Source organism: Scardinius erythrophthalmus, assembly GCF_964197995.2.
Source record: "Scardinius erythrophthalmus genome assembly, chromosome: 9".
Lineage (NCBI taxonomy): Eukaryota > Metazoa > Chordata > Actinopteri > Cypriniformes > Leuciscidae > Scardinius > Scardinius erythrophthalmus.
Window position 1 is genome coordinate 25,300,941 of NC_138229.1, and position 25,077 is coordinate 25,326,017.

At 37.2% G+C, this 25,077-nt stretch overlaps 1 protein-coding gene across 3 annotated transcripts in view; it reads right to left on the bottom strand.

Moving 5' to 3' along the window:
* arhgef4 (Rho guanine nucleotide exchange factor (GEF) 4) overlaps positions 1–21,011 on the bottom strand; it is an 80,863-nt gene extending 59,852 nt beyond the window's left edge. For 2 of the 3 annotated variants that reach the window (XM_081373732.1, XM_081373729.1), the window contains exons 1-2: positions 20,363–21,011; positions 17,722–17,751 (exon numbers count right to left, since the gene is read on the bottom strand). In XM_081373732.1, the coding sequence (XP_081229858.1) occupies positions 17,722–17,751; positions 20,363–20,545 (213 nt within the window). In that variant the 5' untranslated portion in view covers positions 20,546–21,011. Of the gene's footprint in view, positions 1–11,094; positions 11,223–17,721; positions 17,752–20,362 lie in introns of those variants that run through there. The other variant, XM_081373731.1, reaches the window with a different exon arrangement.
* Positions 21,012–25,077: the final 4,066 nt, after the last annotated feature.

The following is a 25,077-nucleotide window of genomic DNA, read 5'->3' on the forward strand; positions in this document are numbered from 1 at the left end:
ATCCCGACCAACCCAACACATCAACATGGGCTCAATCAGTGGCATGAATTGCCATTGTTTGGAATACTTTTATGAATGACCAATGGCCAAATGGGGTAGTATAGGGTGACACCTGCATGGTTTAAAGTCATTACATTTGCAGTTGCATTTGTTGACGCTGATGGTTCAGAAATTACACAGTTCAGCTCAAGTTGAGCTGATTCAAATCTCACTGATTATCTTAAGGCGAGACACGGCAGGCAAAAACACTGTTTTCTTTTTCACTGGTCAATTTTGAGATTTTAGGATATTTGTCTTCAATAACATGTCTTCTTTTAGACTTGTGGTGAAAAAAGTCTGAAATACACATTTAGGTCTTTATTTTACTACACTTTGTCTGTTTGCATCTGTAGATTTCTCATAAATTCAACAAAAGTTGGCGTTCTAAAACATCCCGCTGCTCCACGATCACTGCCTGTACCCTATCATCATATATAGAAAGCTCTCTCTCCTGTACAATGCTGTCGGATCCAAATATGCTCATTTCCTTTTTTATCAGCAACCAATCGTGAAAGTAAAAGGGGGGATTTAACTCTAAATGCGCTCTCTCATTGGCTGATATAAATATTTAAAGCCAGTTTTCTCAAAATGTTCTCTCTCATACTCCCAAGTCCGAAATCTCAACTTCAGTAGCACCTATATACACCAAACGTTCCAGTCTTGTACCTAGTTATATTATGAAGACATTTACAGAGAGATTTGTAAATATATTATTCCTAGCCTGATTTATATAACATTTTATTCTAAAAAACATGGCGAAATTTATTTTTTTTAAGGCTATTGACAGTATATTCTGATTTACAGGATAACAAAAGTAGATATCCATAAATCCCTCTGTAATTTTTCCCATCTAATATGTGTGAACACAATGAAAACAGAATTTTGAACCTGGCTTTATCCAATATTTAGATTTCGGGGGGGGTTTATATGCAAATTAGCACATATTTAATTAGATAATGCCTAATTTACATATTTAAACATTAAATTACAGAAAAAGTGCAATACAATTTTTTTCTCATCTTAATGTAGGTAAAAGAAAGTTTGGGAAAGTTTCATGGTGATATCTGCTAGTTAAAAGTTTTACCCTATTCACCTGTAGTGTCTCGCCTTAAAGTATAATGGTTAAATCTTACAGTAAAGCTCACGATGGCCTCATCACATTCAGAGCAGACCATATCATTCATTCAAAGTTCATTCATTCCACCATATTCCTTTCAAAATCAAACAGTCAATTTCATTGGATTTCCCATATAGATGGGCCCTTAATGGATTGGAATATAGGACAGTCTTCTTTGCTTTCTCAAGCTACACTGTCCTACATGGCACATCTGTTTCAACTATATATATATATATATATATATATATATATATATATATATATATATATATATATATATATATATATATATATATATATATATACACACACATATATATATATCATAGACATATGACTGTGTAATATATATATATATATATATTATTATTCTGCTTTTAATTGGCCAAACTTACCAAATCAATCAATAAATGATCATGAAATACTGATGACCATGCAGAGATGAGAGACATGAAACTACATCTACACAGCAATTTGATCAATATTAGAGTTTATAAGTCATAATACAACAATCAACCAATCAGAAAAAAGTATTTCAGGGAGTCGTCTAATATAATGACACATGTGGGGTGACCTCAGAAGTTATTAATCCAAGGGAGCTGTCTAGGTGAGGAAAGATGTTAGGGATAGTTCTTGATGTCTATGATTTGCAGAGTCCAGGTTCATGAGGCGAAGGACGTCATTCCCAGTGGCCAGACTATAACCCAACCCATGACAACAGAACCTCCCAGGACATGGAGCGTGAGAAAGGAGCAGGAACAATGCAACAACGCTGCCTATGGCAACTTAAGCACACACACAATTAAGTTGTTGGTGCATATTACACAGTGCTGTCCCGGCAACAGCAGCTCGTTGAGACTGAGGGTCAAATCAAAGGCCTCCTATGGAGTGTTCTTCTCAGAGGAACTTCCATTCCCACCTTTAGAGCGCAAACTCTCAGAGATTTTAACTGCCTTCTCTTATTACTACCAACTGTTTGGAGAAGAGAAGGCCAATGGTTTCCAGGACCTGTCAATCAGAGAGCTTGTGAAATATTTTGAAACGCTGCATTTTTGAAACAGTGAGGAAAATGGCATGGATTCTGAAGATGAATCATTCACCATAAAATGCAGGAAACCTTGGAAGATCAACACTGAACTCTCAATCATCAGAGTCAGGGATATATTATACTTACAAATCTGTCTGGCCTGACACGAAACTGAAAACTGAAACTGAAAACGAAAATGCTGGGTTGAGTAAAGCATTTGAGATCCTGATATACAAGATATATCTAACAAGCTATACAAGGGATGCACAACATATCAGTACCAAATTGGTGTACTGTGTATATCATTTGAAATGAACTATTTAACTGTCCGTGCTCATTTACCATATCTTTACCTTTAACTTAACACAATTGTGACATAAGTGTGACATAACGGTAACAAATAATCTTACATTATTACATGTATTCTTTAGCAAATCTCAAAATGAATATGCAAATTTAATATGCAAATTTAACATGCAAATTTAACATGCAAATTTAATATGCAAATCTAATATGAAATTATATTATATTATATTATATTATATTATATTATATTATATTATATTATATTATATTATATTATATTATATTATATTATATTATATTATATTATATTATATTATATTATATTATATTATAATAGCCATGAGTTATAGAAAATAAATCATCAAAATTAAACATCTTGGAACTTATGTTAACCGATCAAAAAAGCAATGGTGTAATTTAATTTAAGCAGCTGTTGAAATATTAATTTCACTAAAACTGCTGCTATACTTGCACACCTGACAAAGTCAGAAAGAGAATCACTTATGCATGATTTATAACTTTAAATGTCTCCAATCTCTCTGTTACAACAGAGAAGTGGGGAAAAAAAGCACAGACATGATAAGAATGAAATGAAACAAAGACTCAAAAAGGACAGGTCATCCTAGAGCTTTTCCAAAACACACTCAGCACCACATACTTCACTTATGAGTACTGATCCTAAATGCAAGTCACTTAATGCACCATGAAACACTTCACAGCAAGATATACATTCCTGTAACAACCTGTATGCAACAAGACCTGAGCATAAGACTGGTCAGTGTTTTTCCATGTTTATACGACTCAGTGCTGGTTGTTTGCACAGAGCCTAAACATAGCCCAAGATTCTTACTTGAGTCTTCCAAGCTGCATGTTATTCTTGTATTTGTTTTGTTGTATTCCACCAGTTGCGTGATGACGTGACAGTTTGTAAGACCATAATGACACATGGCTCTGAGAGTGTGGAAACATAGCAAACAAGCAGTGATTTAGAGGCACAAGTGTTTTCAATTCCTCCTCCTAAGAGAATTGAGCACCATACGTACTGCACACACTATATACGAAACCTCTATCACAGCACTATATTCTTAGGGATGAAGAATGCATGACAATGCACCTATTACATAATTTATCAATTGATTATAATTAGCCCCACTAATGTCTAAATAACTTTGTGAAAGTTTTCTGTTAGCATTACCATTTATCTGAGGTCAGGACCACTCCAAATATACCAAGACGGTTCACTCGTATTACTATGAACGGGAGAAACTGCAATGCGCAATATGACGGAATAAGTTCTGCCTCCTAAATAAACTGGTAAAGTTATTAGGTGTGTTCGACTTCATGTAGCAGTGCGCAGACCGATCGCCATTAGCAGTGCATGTTAGTTCAAATTTTTAGTTTGACACGAAATGCTAAGTCCCAATAGTTTGACTTTAACGGGAAATGTATTTTTTTTATGTGCTTGTCACAACAAATTCAATGTCAGGGCAGATATTTATACACTTAAAGGAGAACTCCGGTCAATTTTAACATTGAGCTCATTTTTTTGTACATTTGGAGTCCAAAGTAGTCGATTGCCGAGTTCACGCGCATAGGTTTAGTTACCTATGATCACGCGCGTGAACTCGGCAATCGATTACTATGGACTTCGACCGAAAACAGGATGTAAACACAGGTATTTGCGCTGGCTTAAATAACATCATTTTTATACATATCTTTCACATCTACTGCAGTCAGATTCACCCGTGTTCACTCAGAAGGAATCACTCACATTTTCTGTGCACTTGTTATGACACATCAAGGATGTTAAGAGGCTAAAAGCAGGTTTAGTACTTGCCCCATTGAAGTCAACAGGGTGCAAATTTTAAAAAGAGGATAACTCGGTGTAGGCAACACCGATTTTTGTCGTTGTTCTCTGTATTGACAGCACGCCAAATGTACAAAAAAATGAGCTCAATGTTAAAATTGACCGGAGTTCTCCTTTAACAGACACAGATGGCTTATCCAAAACACACCAGTCGATCATATGAATCCTACTAGTCAAAACCGCATTAAACCACAATGGCAGAATGTTGCTGAAAGGACACGATCACATTGATGAACCAACTAGCAGGTGCAGGAAGTGCATCTAGCCTCTCTGGAACAGAGTCCTGTGAAACTCCCACATGTGTTCACTTCTAGGCAGAGGCCAGACATATGAGTTTGATCGCTCACTGCTCTATTTGCCCAAAATAGTTCTGCTATCTTTTACTCACTTAAATCCATATGATGTTCTTTCTTTGATGCAACACAAAAGGAGAAGTTTTGAAAAATGTTCACACTGCTCTTTTCAATACACTGAGTGGATGGGAACCAAAATAGGACAATAAAAGCTCCACAGAAGAATCATAAAAGTCCATACAGCTCATTTAGTAAACTCCAAGTCTTCTGAAGTCATGACTGAAGACAGACTGAATTTAAGTCAGTTCACTGAAAATCTTGCCTTACAGCCAGCACAATTCACTTTTTTATTGTATCAAAACAGCAGCTTGGACATTCCGTCAAAAGACATGATCGTGAGTAAACAATGGCAGAATTTTCATTTTTGAGTGAACTATACTTTTAACCGCACCAATGTGTTATTCCTCCTTGTGCTGAATCTAAAAATTACAACTTGACAACCCTAGATAACAGCTATACGCATTAAAGAAATCTGAAATGAAACATCCAATACTATGCAGTACTTGACAAAACAAAAACACACACTCTGAGTTCAGCCAGAACTGAGCGACCTCAAACAGTACAAAGGAGGTGAGAGTGAAACCAGATCCTTTATCAGTGTGTTCCCATGCAGAGGAGAAGCACTGACTCAAGATCAGTTTGCATTGCTGGCATTATCCCACTGCTCCGTTTAAATAAATCTGCTTTGCTGTGAAAGAAACAAAGAGAAGGGAGAAAATGGGGTATCTGTTTCACAAACCCACAAGCCAACAACACCTGCACCAACAGCTCTGAATAACAAGTGCAATTCCTCTAGACAAATGAAGTTCCTGGTGAGCTGGAGGGGTTATTTGAAGTTGATGAAAACTTGTTGGCGCATGTTTTCGCATCTTTATTGTCAGTCTGCATGTGAGGTAGACTGTTGCGTCACAGGAAGGTGAAGGTGCGGTGAGTCGCAAAAAAAATTAGAAGGGCATGACTTCTTGGAATCTTGGAGCGACCATTGTTACCATGGCAGGAGTGTTAGAAACAGTTTTGGAAAGACGGTGTGTCAGAAAGATGTGTTATTCTTGTGGAATAAACGAGTCTGACAGACACATTGTTTTCAGAGGATGGCCTCTAGGCGTTCTAGAAAACTTGCGTGTCAGTTACTGTAAGACCAAACCAAAAAAAAAATCACATTGCGCAAATAATCATTACATAGATACTCAAAAGTCTACTGTGTGTGTAATTATAAGGTGGAAAAAGAATTGGTCATTGGGCTTCTAGTACACTTAGACCAGAAAGATAAGAAAATGACATCACGACAACACTGACTGGTTGATGGCACCACAACAATGTGCTCAGTTTCAAGCCCTTCACAAGTAGCAACTACACTAACCTGTTGTGACAACCAGTTTATTTCATGCTTTTAAAGCCTATAGTATACTTCCATTGTTTGCATTCTGCTCTGGCTTGCATGCAGCACGATTTTTGTGTCCCCGCTTAAAACAAATGTCCATTATGTAGTGCGCCGAAGGAGTCCATCCGCATTCACTGTCAGTGGAGTGTACTTTGGATGGCTTGCGTGTTCGGCTGGGCACTAGACGGGCCCTGTCCCAAATGGCACAATTCATATGCACTTACGGTCTTGTGGACTTACAATGGCCGCCGTAATTGCACGATCGTGAAGTCCTGTCTTATTTAGATTTCAGAAGGGTGCTCACGAGTGCCCTGTTTGCGGGTCGATATGTGCCCTTGATGCAAACTTTACGTCGCAAAAGCGCAGACTTGTAGGATGACCGCATGTGTTTAGCGTGCCATTTGGGACAAGGCCACTGAGTAGAACACAGAAAATAAAGCATACCTTGATCTTACATGTCCTCCATAAAGTAGGAGACCTTTTAAAAACATTTAATGTCATTATATAAACATTTTCCGGCTTCTGAATGTCCGTCAACAGAGAAATATGCGTTTTGCAGTTGATGTAGTTACAATAGAGGCTAACTGCTATGCTAAAAAAACAAAGCCTTTTGCTTCAATTACCTGTGAAATTAAACCAAATGTGTTATTATTCAGTTAAGCTATAAACATGTTGACAGTAGAGGAGTGTATGCTGTTGTATTTATTTAATAAGCAGAATGAGAAAAGACATTGTCAAAGTTTTTGAGAATTGTGTACTAACACATTTGCAAACACAAGGTGTGACATCAAGTTTGTGAAATCATGTTACAGGGATAATTCAACCCAAAAATTGAATCCTGTCATCAGTTACTAACCATCATGTTGTTCCAAACCTCTATGACTTTTTTTTCTTCTGTAAAACATAAAAGATAGTTGAAGAATGGTAAGCAAACGGCTTTGGTTACCATTGACTTGTGTGTACAAGGATTGAAAAAACATTAAAGTAAATGACAGAATATTTATTTTTGGGTGAAATATACGTTTAACATATTTGCATGGAGGACATTTCAGGCTTAACAGACACAGGATATGACAAAGAAACAAGACAAGAATAAGAAATGGGATTTCTGGAAACCCTCAAAAGTAGCTCTCAGCAACGTCTGACAACCAATTCCCTGCTTCATTTGTTGGCTGAAATTTCGCCAAGGAGCTGGACACATTTTGTGGATGGACTATGATATCTGTCGTTGAGGTACTGACTGTACTACTGTGCAAGTCTATGTTCAGATCACAGGGAGGGAATAAGAGGAGAAAGAAAGAAATCTCTCAAACCACTGGACTTTTGGACAAAAGACATGTGCTCTGAAACACAAGAAAAAGTGCTGCTCTCACACTTACATGGAGTTGCAAGACGGCCAATAAGAACACAGAGTCAGGGGACCTATGAAAAGCTTGTATAACTCCAGACAGGGGGCCGATATACTACAGAGGGAAAGCCCAGGAAATTACTTGAATTCTTGACATTAAACCACACTAGCACCACTATTTACTTTCTAAGGCCATTAGGGTGTAGTGCAGTGGTTCTCAACCGGTTTTTCTTCAGGACTTTCATTGCACATCAAGTATCAACTCAGCACAATTTCAGAACTGTTCATCATACAAAAGCAACAAAAATGTCCTTAAAATCGAATATTGAAATGTAATTATAGGCCTAACAATATGCAGGCTGAATAGGCTGAATATGATCTCAGCAGTCAATAAGTCACTGTGAGAGAAAAATATATAATGACAATTAAAATTCAAATTAAAATGCTGTTGACAAAATATAAAAAAACAATGCAAGATGATATCACAATGCACCAAAAAAGAAAATCAATAAAGAATATGGCTGAAATAATCCAATTCAAAGAATGTTGTGGATTGCCCCACTTGAGCTGGGAAACACTGTTTACCCAGTATTTTTTACTGTAAAAAAAAAAGATTGTTACTTACTTTAATGTTACTTGCCGTTTCTTTGTAATTATTATGAAGTTTACTTCACAACTCATGAGTGTGAAAATTGTTTCAAAGTAAATCCTACACCAGTTTCATTCAGTGTAGTTTTGTTCATGTTTTTAAGGATGAGTACATAAGATAAGAACATGTCACACAACCTATCCATGTCTAATTGTCTAGCTGGCTACCAAGTGTGAGATGTTGTACAAATATACACATTTACAAATGCAAACTAATAACTAATTAAAATGAGCACTGAAAGGCTAATGAAAGGCTGAGCACTGAAAGGCCCTGAGAAAGAGGTCAAACGAGTGTCTAACCAGGACACCAACACCAGGGTGAAGGCTCAAAAGAAGGCTTGGCTGCTGCCCTAGACTTGTGGTCCAGATCTGCAAGGAAGGGCAATCATCCTGTTTGGCTTTCTGTACCCACAAATGAGCTACTAGCGTCTGACAATGTCAAATTCCAGTTACTCTAATAAATCTATGTGCAGTGTGTCAAAAAAAAAGAAGAACTAGCATGAACCAGAACCAGAGAAGCGAAAATACTTCAGCCCAGATCCTGGACGGGAAAGCATCCACCCTGCAATTTTGAGAAAGGGAGAATGTTCGGGCAGCGTTGTGGACACTATGGACACTATTTAGTATTCGGCACCAGTGTCCACAGAAGTGGTTTTTCCCTGGGAAAAGAACATTGACAGTTGGCAAATAAGGACAGATGCCTTTGTGAGCGAACTTATGCAAAAACCTGACGTTACTGTAAATCAGGCCCACTCTGGGATGTTTCTCTGGCTCTGAAGGAGTCAGGACTATCCGGGGGCCGAAGGGCTGGCAGGCTGTACAGGGCGAGACCGGAACGTTCCACATTTCTGTTCCTCTGGGACAGATGAAACACATTCATGGCCCCCACACAACATTGACAAAACAGCATGCCTTGTTTGTTTTTCTGAACCACGATTTTAACACACTTTTATTATTGGCAATGTGCAAAAGGGGGAAAAAAATGATATCACTGATAAAAACAACAGCTGTTTCATGAGGGATACTAGCAGCTGCAGAATGCTACTGTACCTAACACAGCAACAATTCCATCGGCATGAGCACAACAGATATTTTCCAGAGCTGTTCATATCTCACTATCCAGCTGCATCCCAAAGGATACGAGAAAACACAAATGTTGAAACTCGTTCTGTACAAGACATTATAAACATTTATGGTTAAAAGCTGTTCAGCTCTCTTCTGTCTTTCTTTGTTTATAATTCTAACAAGTGCCAGCCATTAGTATTCGGTTTTACTATCAAACTAATGTCATTCAACACTTGTAGTTGTACCTGCTGTGATCCTAAATCAGTGCTATATAAAAGACTGTTGGTTTATGGATGGATGCTGACCTCTTCTGCTTTGTTTGACTGCCCTTTAACTCTGAACTCAGCAGGAGTTTAAAATAGCCTGTGACGGGCACAACAGATTATTCTAAAACTAGGAGGCTCAATCAGGACATCCCAGCAAGAGGTGAACAAGAATCCCAAATTTACTGCTTCAGCCCAACTAATCCAAAAGGAAGTCTAGGAAATGAAGGGGAAAACAGCGTCAAGCCAAGGTTAAGTAAAAAATCAATATCTTTGAATCTGCTTATTCGATCATTAGCCTATATTTAGATATTTTGGTGAATTTCATGAAAACTGTCAAGAACATATCTTATAGCTTGTTAATTATCATACAAAGAGAAGTTTAATATTCCATTTGCATGATACGTTTTACATGATACACAACACTGTTAATCTACTGGGGATGGTAAGAGGAGATGGTGGTTTTACGACTTTTTTTTGGTCGGGGTTACCAAGGGGGATGACATGCTCCCTCAAATTGAGCCCTGATTATAACATTATTTCCATGACAATTAAGCAAATTTCTCCAAATTCCTAATTATCGTAAAGCAAAATATCTCATTACTATTACTATACTGTAAAAAAATTGTAATTTCTTTCTTAAATTGTAATGCATTTATTTATTATGATAGTAGTTGCTGAAATGTATTTAATTCATGCTGATTTAAATAAAAATAAATGTAGTATTGAGAATCTAATGAGAATCACCAATGACAAAAAAAAACCTAAAAAAAAAAACCTCTAGACACAAGAAAGTCTAGACATATTACAATAATGAGATTTTTGGCGGAAATGTTTTGAGTTGTTATGAAAATAATGTCAAAAAAAATCTTAATGGTCCTATTTTTTTTTTACTTTATTAGAATAATATATTTTTTATATTAAAATAATTGCATAAAGTATATAAACTATTGCTAATTTCTTTTTTTTAGATTTCGGCATGAAATTGTGGTATCAAAACTATTATTTCTGATAGTTCACTGGAGCAAACACATAATTCTCAATGTGGGATCAAACAGAGTAAACCTTTAAAAACTGAGAACAGTGGCCTACAACCTGTACAGAACTACATTACGCTGCTTCACAGAAGAGCTGTATGATAAAAATGTGAAGTCAAAGCTCAAATGTACACAATTCACATACTGTATACAACAAGAGTTCACAAGGCCAATACTGTGACGAATCAATGGAATCCATGAGATATTTACAGGCTTCACATCTAAACAATGAAGTTTTATTCAGTAACCCGTGGTATATCCGTGATGTGATATAGCCTACTTATATACAATAACAAATTATTGTCTTAACTATAGAAAACTGGAGAGCATAACTGCCATGGTGGTTCTATCAATGAAGGATTAAATCATAAAACATAAAAAAATTGGCAAACCAATTCCCAACCTCTCAGCGTAAAACAAAAAAACCCATTGGCAGCTACATTACAGCGTGGTGTAAAATAACATGGCTGAACAAAGAACAATGTGTTTGACCCATATACAGGTGTCTGCGCTGTAAAAAGTGTACATCAATGAGACAGAAACTGAGAAACATTGATGACAATAGTCATCTCATGTCCAAAAAGAAAATGGATTGCTAAACTGACCACAAGAAGATTTACATCAAGTAGTTTCTCAGACATACCTGTGCCATGTCTCTGTGGTCACAGCCTCTGTTTGGCATCCTAACAGCCACTCTTCTCAGAAAGCTGATCTGAGTTCAGCCAGACTGGCTCCCAGAGTCCATTCATCACCCCTGACTGCTCCTCAAGCACTGAGACTTCCAGTTCACTCACTCCACAGCCTGTGGCTCAAACAGTGACACGAAAACAAAGGAGGAGGAAGGAGGAAGCCCATCCCAAAACACAGAGTGAAAGAGGGAGGAAAAAACTGAATAAGAGAAAAGGACCAGTCAGGACAGCCTGACGGCGCTAAGAAATTCAGGTTTTCTGAATAAAGAGACCGAGAGAGACCAATCGCAGGGGAGCGGGTTCCCTCCTCCTTTTCTCCTGGAGGATGCTAATCATTTCTCAGAGCGGTTTTACAGGTAAAGTCTGTGTGCTCCATTTATTTTAACTACAGGGTGTTTGCATGGCAGTGTATCCTCATGAGGTTTACGCAAACAAGTGCTATATTTTAAAGAGATAAAACGTGAAGGCCAGGTGGACAATAGAGGAAGGAATATAAAACACTTTCTTTCAAGTGAAAGGGAGTGATTCGCCTCAATTATTTAGAGCGGTGTTTCACAAAATAAACAGCGTTTTTTGTCGTATTAAGTAACTTATTAAGTAACACTGCCCATTAATTCTTCGGTCACTTGTCCCTTTAAAGTCCTCATGAACACCAAAGTGACTTACCTGAAAGAATCAGTGTTTTTGAATGAATCGGGTGAGTGAATAATTCAATGACTCACTCGTCAAGACGTTTGCGTGATTCATTCCTGAATTGATTGTTTTTGAATTAATGATTCATTAACGATGTAACCTGACACCCATCACTGAAAAATTCCCACCACTAATGCACAGACTGACAGTGTTTTGTTATTATTATCACTAAAATGTCATTTTAATCCAATCATTTTGTGTTGTAATTTCTGTTTTCTAGGTTTACAACTAACCCACTTTTTTAAAATCACTCAACAAAAATCATGATCCACAGGTCAGCTTTCATATGTGCAGGTTCTAGTGCTTCAAGGTGAAAGGAAATAAACAACTTGCCAGTAACAATCTGGCACACCTCCTGCAGCCCTTCGCCTGTGGCAACTAACTCCAAAGAAGAAGAGTGTGCGTGAGAAGTCGCTTTATTCTAAAAGGAGAGGGAATGAAAAGAAAAGCAAGCACTTCCAGATCTCTTTGTTTAGGCCATAACGAATACCCCTGAATAACTGTCTCTCTCTTTCTCACTCTCTCTCTCTCTGTCTCTGTCTCTGTCTCACCTAGCATGAAGCATGAATCTTGCACTAAATACTAACATATCATGGTCATAATGAATGCAGCCACCAAATGAAAGGCCATTGTTCCAGGCAGGCATGTGACTTTTATTACTGTGAGTGATCAAAATCAGTTATTCGGTGTTGGGCGGGTTGAGGGGGAGCGAGCACAGAGGGAAGTTGTCAGTCAGAAGCTGAAAGAGGTCACAATGCAAGTGGGGCGGTACATGATAATGAGAAGCTCTTTCCGATGCCTGACTGATTATCGGACCACGTAAAAAATGCGACACTACGCTGAAGTTCAAATGCGCGGACAAAACACACTGTCATTCCAGTTAATCCACAGAGGAAAGATCCGAAGCATAGAAACAACACAACTACTGCCAACTCTCTTTAGCTCCTCTTTTCACATCTCTGTGGTTCCCAGACATTTTTAGTGAGTACAGTAGTGTTTAACCCATTGTCTAAAGAAGTCTAAGGAGAGTAATTATGGAGCGTGCATCCAGAGAACTTTACCCATGGAGAAGTTTACCCTGGCAGTACGCGGCTATCATCCGCTCGCCACATGAGAGTTTGCCGCAGCCAATTCAGCGCTCTAAAGCCAGCTCTGAGGTTCAGCACTGGGTCAGGAGTGTGACAGGTTACTCTTCCGGTCCACAAACAAGAAGGGCAATGCCGGGACTTTAGGTGATTACGGACTATTATTAGAGTTAATGTGGGAGTTTATGACTGATGTAGCATTATTTGCATGTTTGTGGCATTATAACTCATGCTTCTAGCACAGCCCTTCAAAGCATACTTCAGAGGAGCATGTGACCAGAAATCCAAGAATATGTCTCCAGGCTCGCGGAGTATAATAGTATGCCGTTTAAAGCATGTAAATACTTTGTAATACATACTCTGTATATAACCCATGATTTTCAGAAGTCTAAACTGAGTCAGCAAACTGCGCAGATGGAACCATTAGATCGATATATAAATATACAAATATGCATTTGTACAAAGTAAAATCCCGAAGGTTTAATGTCGACATTCTTAAACACTCAGACCTATTTTAAATTAAATGTCACCCCGTATTTTAAGAGACACCCATAACACTCAAAGGCTAAACGGCCCAGGAGATGATTAAAGTGACACTTGGCTGAGTTTATTACTGTAAAATAGGTACAAGCTGAGACATGAAGAGGCAGATTGGAGCTAAGCTGGAAAAGCATGCAATTCTACCGGTATTTCATCTCCTGAAAAATCCCTTTCATTAAAAGCAACTGTTTTTACCTTCACTTTAAAAGTTTTATTTAGTATAACATGCCTCATTATTCAAATAACATTTTTTATTAATTACAATTACAATTTTATTTGAATTACAAATTTAATTACTTTGATTTTCCATTTCATGTAAACTTTATAATAATCAATTACTAAAATAAATTGTAATAATATTTCACAATATTACTTTTTACTGATACATTTGATCAAATAAAGCCTTGGTGAGCATAAAAGACCTCTTTCAACAACAACAAAAAATCTTACAGAGTCCGACCCCAAAATTTTGATTGATAGTGTATCAGTGATCGTATAAGCTCTTAACTGCTTTATTGAAGAAAATTACGAAAAAGGTACAGCCAAAGCATGTCTGGATGTTCCAAAAGGCCTTATTGGCTCAATTATCAAGAACAGAAAGCTACATTAATCACTCAGACAAAGCCTGAAAGATTGCGCCTCAAACTCCCAGCATGAATAAGATCTGTGCAGAAGCAAAGCGACGCCAAGAACGTTCTGTGGAATATACAAAGTTCAGTAGTGGAGAATGGAGCAAAGGTGCTGCTGTTAACTATATCAAGCGCTCTGCATAATACTAGCCTATGAAGGAGGGTAGATGCAATCACTCAAATGAGTTAAACAGAGGATGACACTCAAAAGAGCCATATCTGAGCTCATAATAAAAGGTTTTGGTCAATTGACACAAAAATCAAACCAGTATGGCACAAATCTAACAACCTGCACTTCAAAAACACAGAACCAAGAAGTGTGACAAATCATTCACTACTCAACCAACCAGAAGAACAACAAATATGCCAGGATTAATGGGTCAAATAAATTCACAACTGTAAGCTGAAAAACCTCTAGTACACAATCTACTACATGCCTTCTGTTGTTTGATTGATGGTTCGTACTTTTCAGCAAGTAAAAGGCCTTTACTGTAATTCTAAAAAGGTAAATGTGAAAATAACTTTAATATTGTTAGAAATATTTCAAGATGAACACTTTAGTTTTAGATTAGGTTTACTTAATTATCATTCCTTTTTGAGAAAAATCATGTTAAAATGTATCAAATATGATACATCAGGCTTTTGAGGAATGTTTATTTGGACATTTCTCAACCATCAGTGTAGTGCATGGCAATCAAAAACTACAGAGCTTTAATCAAAAACTAAGCATTTAAATATCACCTTATCAGACATATTATTGGGAGATATAGAGTAACAACTGATATTTATATGTATTTTCTGTAAGTAGTCTGCTACAATGATCTCAATGGTTTATTAAAATTTATCATTTCTGGCCATATAAATATCAGAAACTGCTTTAAATTCCATTGTTTTGCTCAGTTTGGGCCTTTTCACGTATGAGCTCCATATTCACCTATGAGCCACAAAAGCCTAATGTATCAAATATGAAACTCAACAACAAAAAAACACGTACAAACTTTTTTTTAGATTCTGTCTAAGGGTTAAAAAAACTGTCCCATTTAAAAAAAAAAATTAAAAAAAAAAGATTTTTCTGACAATTATTATTTCATGCTTTACAGGGTTAAGGTTGTCATTGCTGAGGTACAAAATATCAAAGTGTATGCAGTCCTATTTCCTATGTCATTTATATTATGCAAGATGGCTATTATCAAGTTTAAATTAGGGCTGCACGTTTTCAAGTTTTTCATTAACCGTTAACCGAGGCCCTTAGCGGTTAATACTCGGTTAACCATAGTGTGCGCGCCGCAACCCCGAGATAGGCAAAATTTGCGGGTGGGACATGTCCCCACCACTATTTTCTAAGGTCGATATTGTCACCACTTTTGAAACATCTCGCGGCATGAATACCAATACAAATAAACAAAACATCTTCAGTTAACTAGCAGAGCATTCATTTCGTTCGTTTTTTTTTTTTTTTTTAGGCGATCTAGCGCTGAAATGTTTTGTTTTTTAAATCAAGTGATCAAAGTGCTCGTTGCCGCTGCGATCGAGAAGGGGCTTGTAAAACGTGCTGAGGTATTATTAATTCGTGGCCACAACAATTCACCTGATACTGATAAATATTCACCAATTCACAAAAAAAAAAAGGAATAAAAAGCTGTAGTCGGCCTTCACTGAAGAGCTATCTTCACAGGGACGAAAAACAGTTTAATAATTATTATTAATTCGTGGCCACGAAATAATTCACCTGAATATTCACCAATTCACAAAATATAGGTCTTTAGCATTCACTAATTAATAGTATCAAACTGTTTTTGGCCACGTTAAATCAAAATGAGGGAGGGAAATAGTTCAACGTGTCCACGATTTATTAAAACGAGGGAACAAATAAGTCGTCGTAACAACTAATTATTTAGATCAGTGGACAGGGCGCATAAGAACAAACAGTGAGAGAGCCCCGGCCGCGCGCGCGCGCACTCTCACCGCCTTCAAACAACACGAGCGCTGTATTGCTCTCTCTCCCTCGCGCATATCAACACAGTAAAAGGTCGGAAGACCGATTGTGTTTTATAGATTAGTAGTTTGTTCATATAAAGTGTTTGATTAGCAAGTACATGTTTAGGAAATGCATAATACAAATTGTATGGGTTAATGTAACGGTAAACGGACTCTACGGGTAAAACTGTTGTGATGAAACTGCGCATGCGCGGGGTAAAACTGCTGGTGTAAAGCTGCGGCTCTGCGGCTCTGCAGACAGATATTATTGTGCTGCGATCAGTGGCGCGGATACTGACTGACTATATTTGTTTCTGGCTCGCGCACAGCCTTCATTCTCGGACGCGCGCTTTCTTTGCCCGCTTCATATTAGAAAACTGGTCTAGCGGTCTCTGGCGGTGCAAAAATGTATTACAACTAAATTCAATGCACACCATTGACGCCACTTAACCGAGCAAAATGTTTCACTCGGTTACGCAATTTTTAACGGTTAATCGGTTAATCGGTTAACCATGGACACCCCTAGTTTAAATTCACCAAAAGTTATTTGAATGGGTGGGATTTACAGGCTATGATTCTCTAGATCAAATTGCCTTATTTTGCTGAACACAAATACCAAGTTCTGGCATGAAACTCTAGATCCAATGAGTGGCCAATGAGCTGCTCTCGACACTCAAATACCGGTAGTGTTGCGGTTACCAGTCTGCAGAGCACTTTGAGAAACCCTCCACCTTCCCCAGCTCCACCTGTATATACGAGGGGTTATTTCATGTATGTTACATGTGCAGCAGCAAATGAACTAAAACTACATATAACCTCCAATTATACTAACACTTAAGCTGAATGGTTTAACTTGACCCCTAACATAACATAATTGACTTAAAATTACATCATAAATGCCAACAAAATCAAGTCAATGTTACAGCAAAAACTAACAAGCACCTGGGAACAAGCATTCAGAATGACTAGCCTTTATGAACGACCCATTAATTAATTTACGCAACAATATTAGGCAACATTTCAATAAAACAAGAATGGAAGCAAACAAATTGTGTGACGGAATCAGCAACTACTGGTGTAGGAAAGAGTGGTAAACTATCAGGACTAATAATTCCATTTACTAAGAGGTAACACTGCCTTAAACCGCGATGCATAAAACCAACATAATTTTCTGGCCTGTTCATGCCTGATTAGAGCAATACAACACACTGCAAATCTTCTTCATGGTGTCAGGAGAGTGTACCAACCATTTGCAGACACTACACCTCAAAGCTTTGCATAACTCCTTAGCATCATCCGACAAGTTAAGGCACAGCCTCGACAGGGGTGAAGGCAGATAGGCTGTTGGCAGCGTACATATGAGGAAAAAGTACAATATGTCCTGATGGTGCATGCTTGATCCTCAATGATTACATCAAACCCTTTGGCTGAATGACACTTTGTGGGATTATATTCAAATGAATGAATCCTCATATTAAATGGAAAATGGCAGATCTAACCGTATTGTGCATTTATTTGGCAATGAGCTCAAACTATTTCAATGCAGCAGCGTTAAAATGATCTAAATTAGTTGAATGAGAATTATGGCAATGATTTAGTGCATGTGACTTAGGGGTTTTCAGGTTCATCAATCTCTGACTCAAAAGAAAGAACTTACCTGGGGAAGAACTGCCGACGGGCTTAATCTCTGGAAACACACAAAAAGGAAACATACAAGACAGTTTCAAGGTGTGTTTTGAAGTACCAACAATTCTGAACAGAACATAAGCAAGGCATGTATTATCCTTAAATTAGCCTCAAATTGTTGACATGAACATAAACCACAAGGAACTGGTACGGCACAACTGAAACAATCATAAGACATTTTAGTGTTTATTTAGGGTGAGGTAAACAAGACGTTATTAATGCACTGACTTCTTTTGAGGTAAAAAAGGACTCTTGCAATGAAATTATTTTTAAAGCCAATTGTAGTTGAAAGTAATGTTACCAAATAACCATTAAACAGAAAAAGCTAACCCATGGTGCTTGTTAAAAGCTACTGTTTCTTGTGCAACTCTTGTTCAGTCATAAATGTCTTAATAAATACATGCCTTTGTTTGATCTAACAGCCATCCATATGGTTCTCCACTATTTTAAAAAAGATCCTGCTGGACTTTAAAGTCGGTGATCATTCTTAACCAATCAAAACAATTAAAACCAGTTCAAGGTTGGGCTGTGACCTCTGATCTAAGGCAGCCGGTTCTGTTTCATTGCAAGAATGCTAAAAAGGTAAAGAGTGTAGGTTCAGGATTTATATCATCTTTAATTAATCCTGATTAAGTTGTCCAATTTTATCCAAATACATTATATAGGCTCACTGAAGCTTATTGAAATAATAGTCTACAAAAAAAGTACTAATAATACAAACTGCAGTCTTTTATTCCCTAAAGAATCCGACAAACCACTTTGTTGCTGAAGTTTGGGCATGCAGATGTTCTTTAGCTACGCCTTGCTTAGAATAAAAGATGCTAAACCCCAGATAAACCCCTAATAGGTCATTGAGAAGTGCTTGTGATTTACAGCTGTTGCATTCATGGAAAGGTTCAAATGGCAGCAGTTCAAAGGCTGGTTGAGGGGATAGTGCATGGATGCAGTCAGCCAGCCATTCCAGACGTTTCAGTGCCCTAAGAAACGCTCCAGTGTTGGAACAGGTTCAAGGATTTGGCTGCATTTTTCCTGGCAAATATGGAGCCAATACAAAAATATATATAGGTCGAATTTATCTGTTGCTTAATTGGAAATCGCTTATCTTTTGAGTTTTGAATTCATTTGTTAGGCTCAAGGAGATCAGATCAGCTATGATTTAATCAAGGGCATAGATCATAACCATTACAATTACAGCCGACCATAGCAATTTTAGGGAGATAATCCTTACTTTTCACAGACCCCCCACAACTTTTCAATGGCCATACAATAGCCAGAGTGATGATGATGTCACACTTTTCAACTGCCTCATACCATGTTATGATTGAGGGTATAAAAGGGGTGTGATTGAGGGGAAGGGGTAAATAGTTAAATACTGATGAGCTTAACAGACCCCCTGGGTTGAAGCAGGTGGAGGGTCTGACTCCACTCAAAGCAATTTTAACTTTCTAAGGAGTGAATCTACTGTGAGGTGAACAAGACCATACTCTAGATTAGTTGTTGTCAACCAGTAAATCATAAAATGAGTACAGTTTAGTAAAAAGAAGCACAAAATTAAAACTGACATATTTTTGAATTTATACAAAAAAATTATGACACATGATTATGATGAATATTTTGAGATTAAAAACTGTTAAGAACCACTGCTTTAGATAGCCTACTATTACAAAAGCAGCCGTCAAGTACGGTACATGCGAAATATTCCTCTCTAATAGTATGGCTATTCCCTCTAAAAGGGAAGTTCTTAATGAAAGTTATTAAATATTTCTGAGAAAATGGCACCCTGAGTTTGTACAGGCTGAAAAACCCATATCTAATACAATAATTATACCTACGGTTTTTATGCCATTATTTGAGAGGCAAACATTTCTACTTATAAAATATTTTTTTTCATTCTGAACTAAAGTTAACTACCACAAAAATAGTGAAAATAATTATAAATTTAAAATAAAATGGTGACACAGCACCATACACTTTCTCTCTAAAATATAGATATTTTCTAACTTAGTATTTTTGTCTTGTTTTTCAGTACAGATATTTAACATTCTTAAAGCATGAAATATTTAATTGAGAAGCAAAATGACTTAAGATATTAAGTCTTGTTTTCTGAAAAATTTATCAAAATTAAGTTTGAGTTTATAGTGTTCTTACAAAAAAATATCTGCCAATTGGTCAGAAAAATAAACTTCAAAGCAGAAAAAGTTTATTATTCTTACACCATTGGCAGTTTTTCTTCCCGTTTTAAGCAGTCACTTAATTTTGATTAAAAAAAATGATATCATATCATGTCATTTTGCTTCTCAAGTATCTTTATACTTCTTTTTATCTTTAAGAACTTTTAAGAATATTTCATTTGTAGCCTACTGTAAAAAAGACTAAAATACTGAGTTTGCAGTGCAAGTTATTGATGAGAGTTTAAATGTTATTATATATAATATAATTATGTGTCAACTACCCAAACAAAAAAATAGTATTGATTTATGTAAATAATCAAGACTAGTATGCAGAACATTATTACTGTCAGACGGTTAACAACTTTGGGCCTGACTTTACTGTGGAGCGTTTAAATATTGTTCATTACTTCAAATTGTGTTTTCAAACGCAGCATGCCTTACCTGACACAACTTCACAACTGTCCAACAAAATATGTAGGCGGAGAGGGAAAACTTAGCCCTCATGTATCGCTCCGGTAAGCAGGCGAGATGCATCTGCACCTCATCCAGTCCCCCGTCTCCAGCAGAACGCTCCAGTTCACAGCCATGCGTCCCAGTACCGTTCCCAGCGTCTTGCTCTTCCATGTTTACAATGACTTCAACAAGTTTAAAAGTTCTTTAAAACAGGCAAAACGTTCTAACAGTACCTGTCTGCTTCATGTTGGTTGTTATCAAGTCATCTGAATGTCATAGAAGGCAAAGGCTCTTGAACAGTGCATGACATTTGAGAGTACTCAACCGCAGGTGATAGTGCAATGTTTATTTCACCGCTGTCAGTAGTTAACACATATTTTCCAGCTCCGCGAGATGTAACTTACTTGTGACGCGACGGTGTATAAAAAGCAGTGCAAAAGTCTCTGGTGTGGTGTAACAAATTCCAGCGTCCCACGTTGTTTGTCGGTGACAGTCAGGGGGGGACAGGAGGCAGAGTTTCAGATCCAACACATCCTCCATCTACAGTACATCGTAAACGAGCGACGCGACGAGACCAACCAGAACGCGCCCATTATGAACAGCGACGAGCGTTCTGGTTCGAGCGTGAATTGTAGACGGAATTCTGACGTCAACGCCCAACGGACCAATCAAACACTTTGTTTACGCAAACAGCGCGACGCGACAAACTAAAACACTCACATTCAAATCAATCAAAATATCTACGCACGCTCGCTTGCACTGTAAACAACTTCAGTACAGAATGCGGTGTGAATTATATGAGGTCAGTTGGTATTTTTAGCATAATTATACATTAATAGGTGTGTTTTTTTTGTTTTTTGTTTTTTTGCCTGTAAAGAAGTTCGCCACAATACCAAAAAGCTGTATTCTGAGTGATTTCACATAGCCTATCCAAGGACCCTCATCCATAAAGGGACCCCTTACACTTTACTAAAAACAATATTATATTATAGTTTAAGATCATCAAAGTTAATGTTCTTTCAAATAGTGAGAGATATTTTTTTAGTTTGTAGTCTACATCATTTTTTATTTCCTACAGTCCCCATACAGTATCTTCTCAGACCTGTGGTTGAAAACCCTGGACATAAAAACATTAAGCTCTTTATTGTATTACATGACATTATTGTAATGTGATTAGAGAATAAGTTAATGGCAAACTGCAAAGTTGTTTTAACACCCAAATTCAATCCCAGACTTGTTGATGTGATTTTGTCTTAAAGCACAGCCGGCGCCAGGCCTGATACAGGGCTCTGTTCAGTTACTGTTGTTTGCTTTGCTATTGTTCTGTCTATTAAGCAATGTCTGAGCTAGTCAGTACATACAGTGCTGACACCTCAGCTCATCTGCTTTGGAAAAGAGCCAACATCTGAGTTTGAAATCAACCACAAATACAAAAAGACAATGTAAATGCACATGGATTCATAAATAGGTTTTTATTAATACACAGTGAGGCAAGCACATCAATATACATATTGCACAGAACTATGATAATTGTCAGCTGCCCTGTCTTGAAAAGAATATAATGGCACTAAGAGGTGACAAAATAACCGTTTTTTTTTTTTTATATACTCCATTCCAACAATATCTGCACTTTACATAATTTATATAGCCTACAAAATCATGCAACACGTTCATTTTGCAATATAGTCATTCATATTGTTAGGATATTGTGAGTCTTTCATGCTGTTATTTGGATCTAATTCTTGGATTTTGACAGCTTATCCTGAGAAGTAATATAATTACATCTTTACAAGAAATACAGCGACACAGATATAACAATTCAATTTTACCATATCAAATAATATGAAAAGTAAGCTATCTGAAAAGCTTCTGTTCTAACATTTTTAATGCCAAACTACAATGCTTTTATTGAGGATTATCACTGCCTTCAATACTGACACCCACCCTGTACCAGATGTTGTTACGGTTGATGCTGATCTAATGAAAAACAGGTTGAGGCCCTGAAATTTAATACTTTACTAATAGCTGTTAAGGTTTTGGCAGAAAGGGCTTCTTTCGAAATTGGCTTATTTTTGATTAGAGCAATGATTGCATGCATATACAGACACTTCTATAAGGTACCATTTCCTTGGTATCCAACTTAGATTTTATCCTTTCAAAATATGAAATTTTGGTATATTTATATACACATCCATCACCATTAAGAGAATAAGAATGGCCCAAATAGTTGTTCAATGTTAACAGATATTATTAACTAAGTTCAATGTTAACAGATATCTACCCCAATATAGATGTGCAGACGTCTATATTTAAGCAGATAACTGTCTGCTCAAAGATAGATGTGAAGACATATATAGAATAGTCATACCAGGGGTTGTTTTTATGGGAATTCTGTTCAAAAACAACCCCAGCTGGACTTTTGCGGTCTAGGTTTAGTTGATGAGTTGAAGTATTTACCAAGTAAAAAAAAAAAAAGGGGCCAAACTGGCAGAATTGCATTCCAAAATGGACAAAGACGACAAGTAAAAGTGCCACCTGCCTTCTTTGTGAAGAGGCCTACTATGTATGAATGGAGCCTTTTTTTTGGTAGCACTCATCAATTCTGGTCACATCAGCCAGATCAGAGGCGTTCTTTCAAAGGCGTACTTTACCTCATTTATTCACTGATACACAATTATTCGTAATTGGACAAATGAAAATGCAAACTTGATTCCATTGCAATGTCTCCAGCTGTCCCAATCCTTTAAAAGAAACTGGCCTTTTCTCTTCCAAACTCCAGAATAGAGCTTTTCAAATAGCTGGTTAGATTGTTTCGATATGCAAAAACAACCTAAGTATAACTTCCCAAGTGAAGTGAGTAAGTGAACTGTAGTTTCAAAAAGTTTTCTCTATTAACACAAGTTTAAAATGTGTCCGTTGGACATTAATAAAGTGTTAAAGTTATTGCACTAGTATGTCTTTGATCCTTGGTTTGAAAAATCCAGTAATAAACTTGCAATAAAAAATAGCAGTGATTGCAGAAAAACTATGGAGAGAGAAAAACACTGATACGACAGGTTTCAGACAAATGTTACTTCTCCAGCAAACGGATCAACAGACCTGTTGTTGTTCCAGGCTGACAGTGTTGCTGAGTTGACAGTAAAATGAGCAAACATGTCAGATTTCTTGAGGAAAGATAGAGACTTTGACAGCTGGTAGAGCTGGTAGGCTTCCCGGAGGGCTGAGGTACTGGACAGAAGAAACAAGTTCGAGATGGGCAGGATCCACAAAATCAGAATCTGTACAGGAGAAATAATAATAATAAGAAAAAACATGTTCATGTAGAAGTAGCTCAAAGGTTGAATCTCACCAAGAAATGCAAAAAAAATAAAAAAAAATAAACAACTTTCTTTTTTCTCAAATTAAGATATTAGATTAAGAAAACATTCTTAATCTAATATAGAGTATAAAAATCATCCTGTCCCAATACAATTTATAAATTAGCATAAATTAATGAACCAATACACTGATGTACCTTTATAATTACATTTGTACTTTTCCAATTTTCAATTTAAATCATACAAAAGTACAACACATTACATTTTTACACATTACAATAATGAGAATTTAGGCAGGACATCTCTAATCGTCATGTAAAAATGTCCTGTATTTTATGTAAAAAATATAATTTCTCATTTTCTTACGATTTTGGGGTGAAATATGATGTGACAGTTTCCGTGAGATTCATGCTGTGATTCCATCATTTACAAATCTAGTTCACTTTCAACATCTAAAGAGACCAAATTTCTTTGCAAATTATTTGAAGCAGCTGCACCAGATAAATGACTCTATACTTTGAGACAAATGATTGTTTTATGCAAGCATCAAGGGTCTACAGTTCCAGCAGTGAAGTCTATTTCCTTTCCATCCCAATGTCCTGCACGAAAACCTAATTCCATCCCTCAATATTGACACAGTCCCCCATTGTGTCCCACATCACTGGACTAAATCGTCCGTAGTGTCGTGCAACCAAACTAACAGCATGAGGCTTATTCCCTAAGCCAGAAAACAGAACAGAGTCCTGTTCAGCATCACCTCTCTCAATGGGTAGCAGTCAGCCAGCTCTATACATCTGCTCTGTAGTGGCTCCCGGGTTGCTAAGAACACTCCCAGGAGCACACTGATGGATTATAGACCAGTCAAAGCCAACATGAACCTCTTCCCCTCTGGCTGCAAGCCGAAACTGCTGGAGAGCAGCATCAGATGAGACAAGCATGCGTAGAAAATGTCCTGCTCTGATGAAAGATAATGTATGGGGAAATACAGACAGGCTTAGTCAGAATTTGGTGAAGAAACGCAGGTGGTTTAAACATTCTGTTCAAGCTCACACTGGGTTTTTTGTAATCATGCATAGGTTGTCAAAGGTCTACTGCCACATAGTGGCCAATCGGTACTTTTGCAATGTAAAAATAACACTGTTTCATCTGTAATCCTCTCATTCTTATCAAGGTTAATTAAAAACAAACATGTCCACCTCTACTATCACATAAAACATGTTTGGCTGAACTGTGTCCCCCACTGTGCTGCAAATCATATTTTCCAGATGCAAGAAAACAGCTGTCTGCTGTGCGAAGATCCACTGAGAGCTGTACAGGAAATAAAAGTGTGTCAATAGACCATTCACTACTCATGTTCAACCCCGAGACCATGATATAACTATCCAA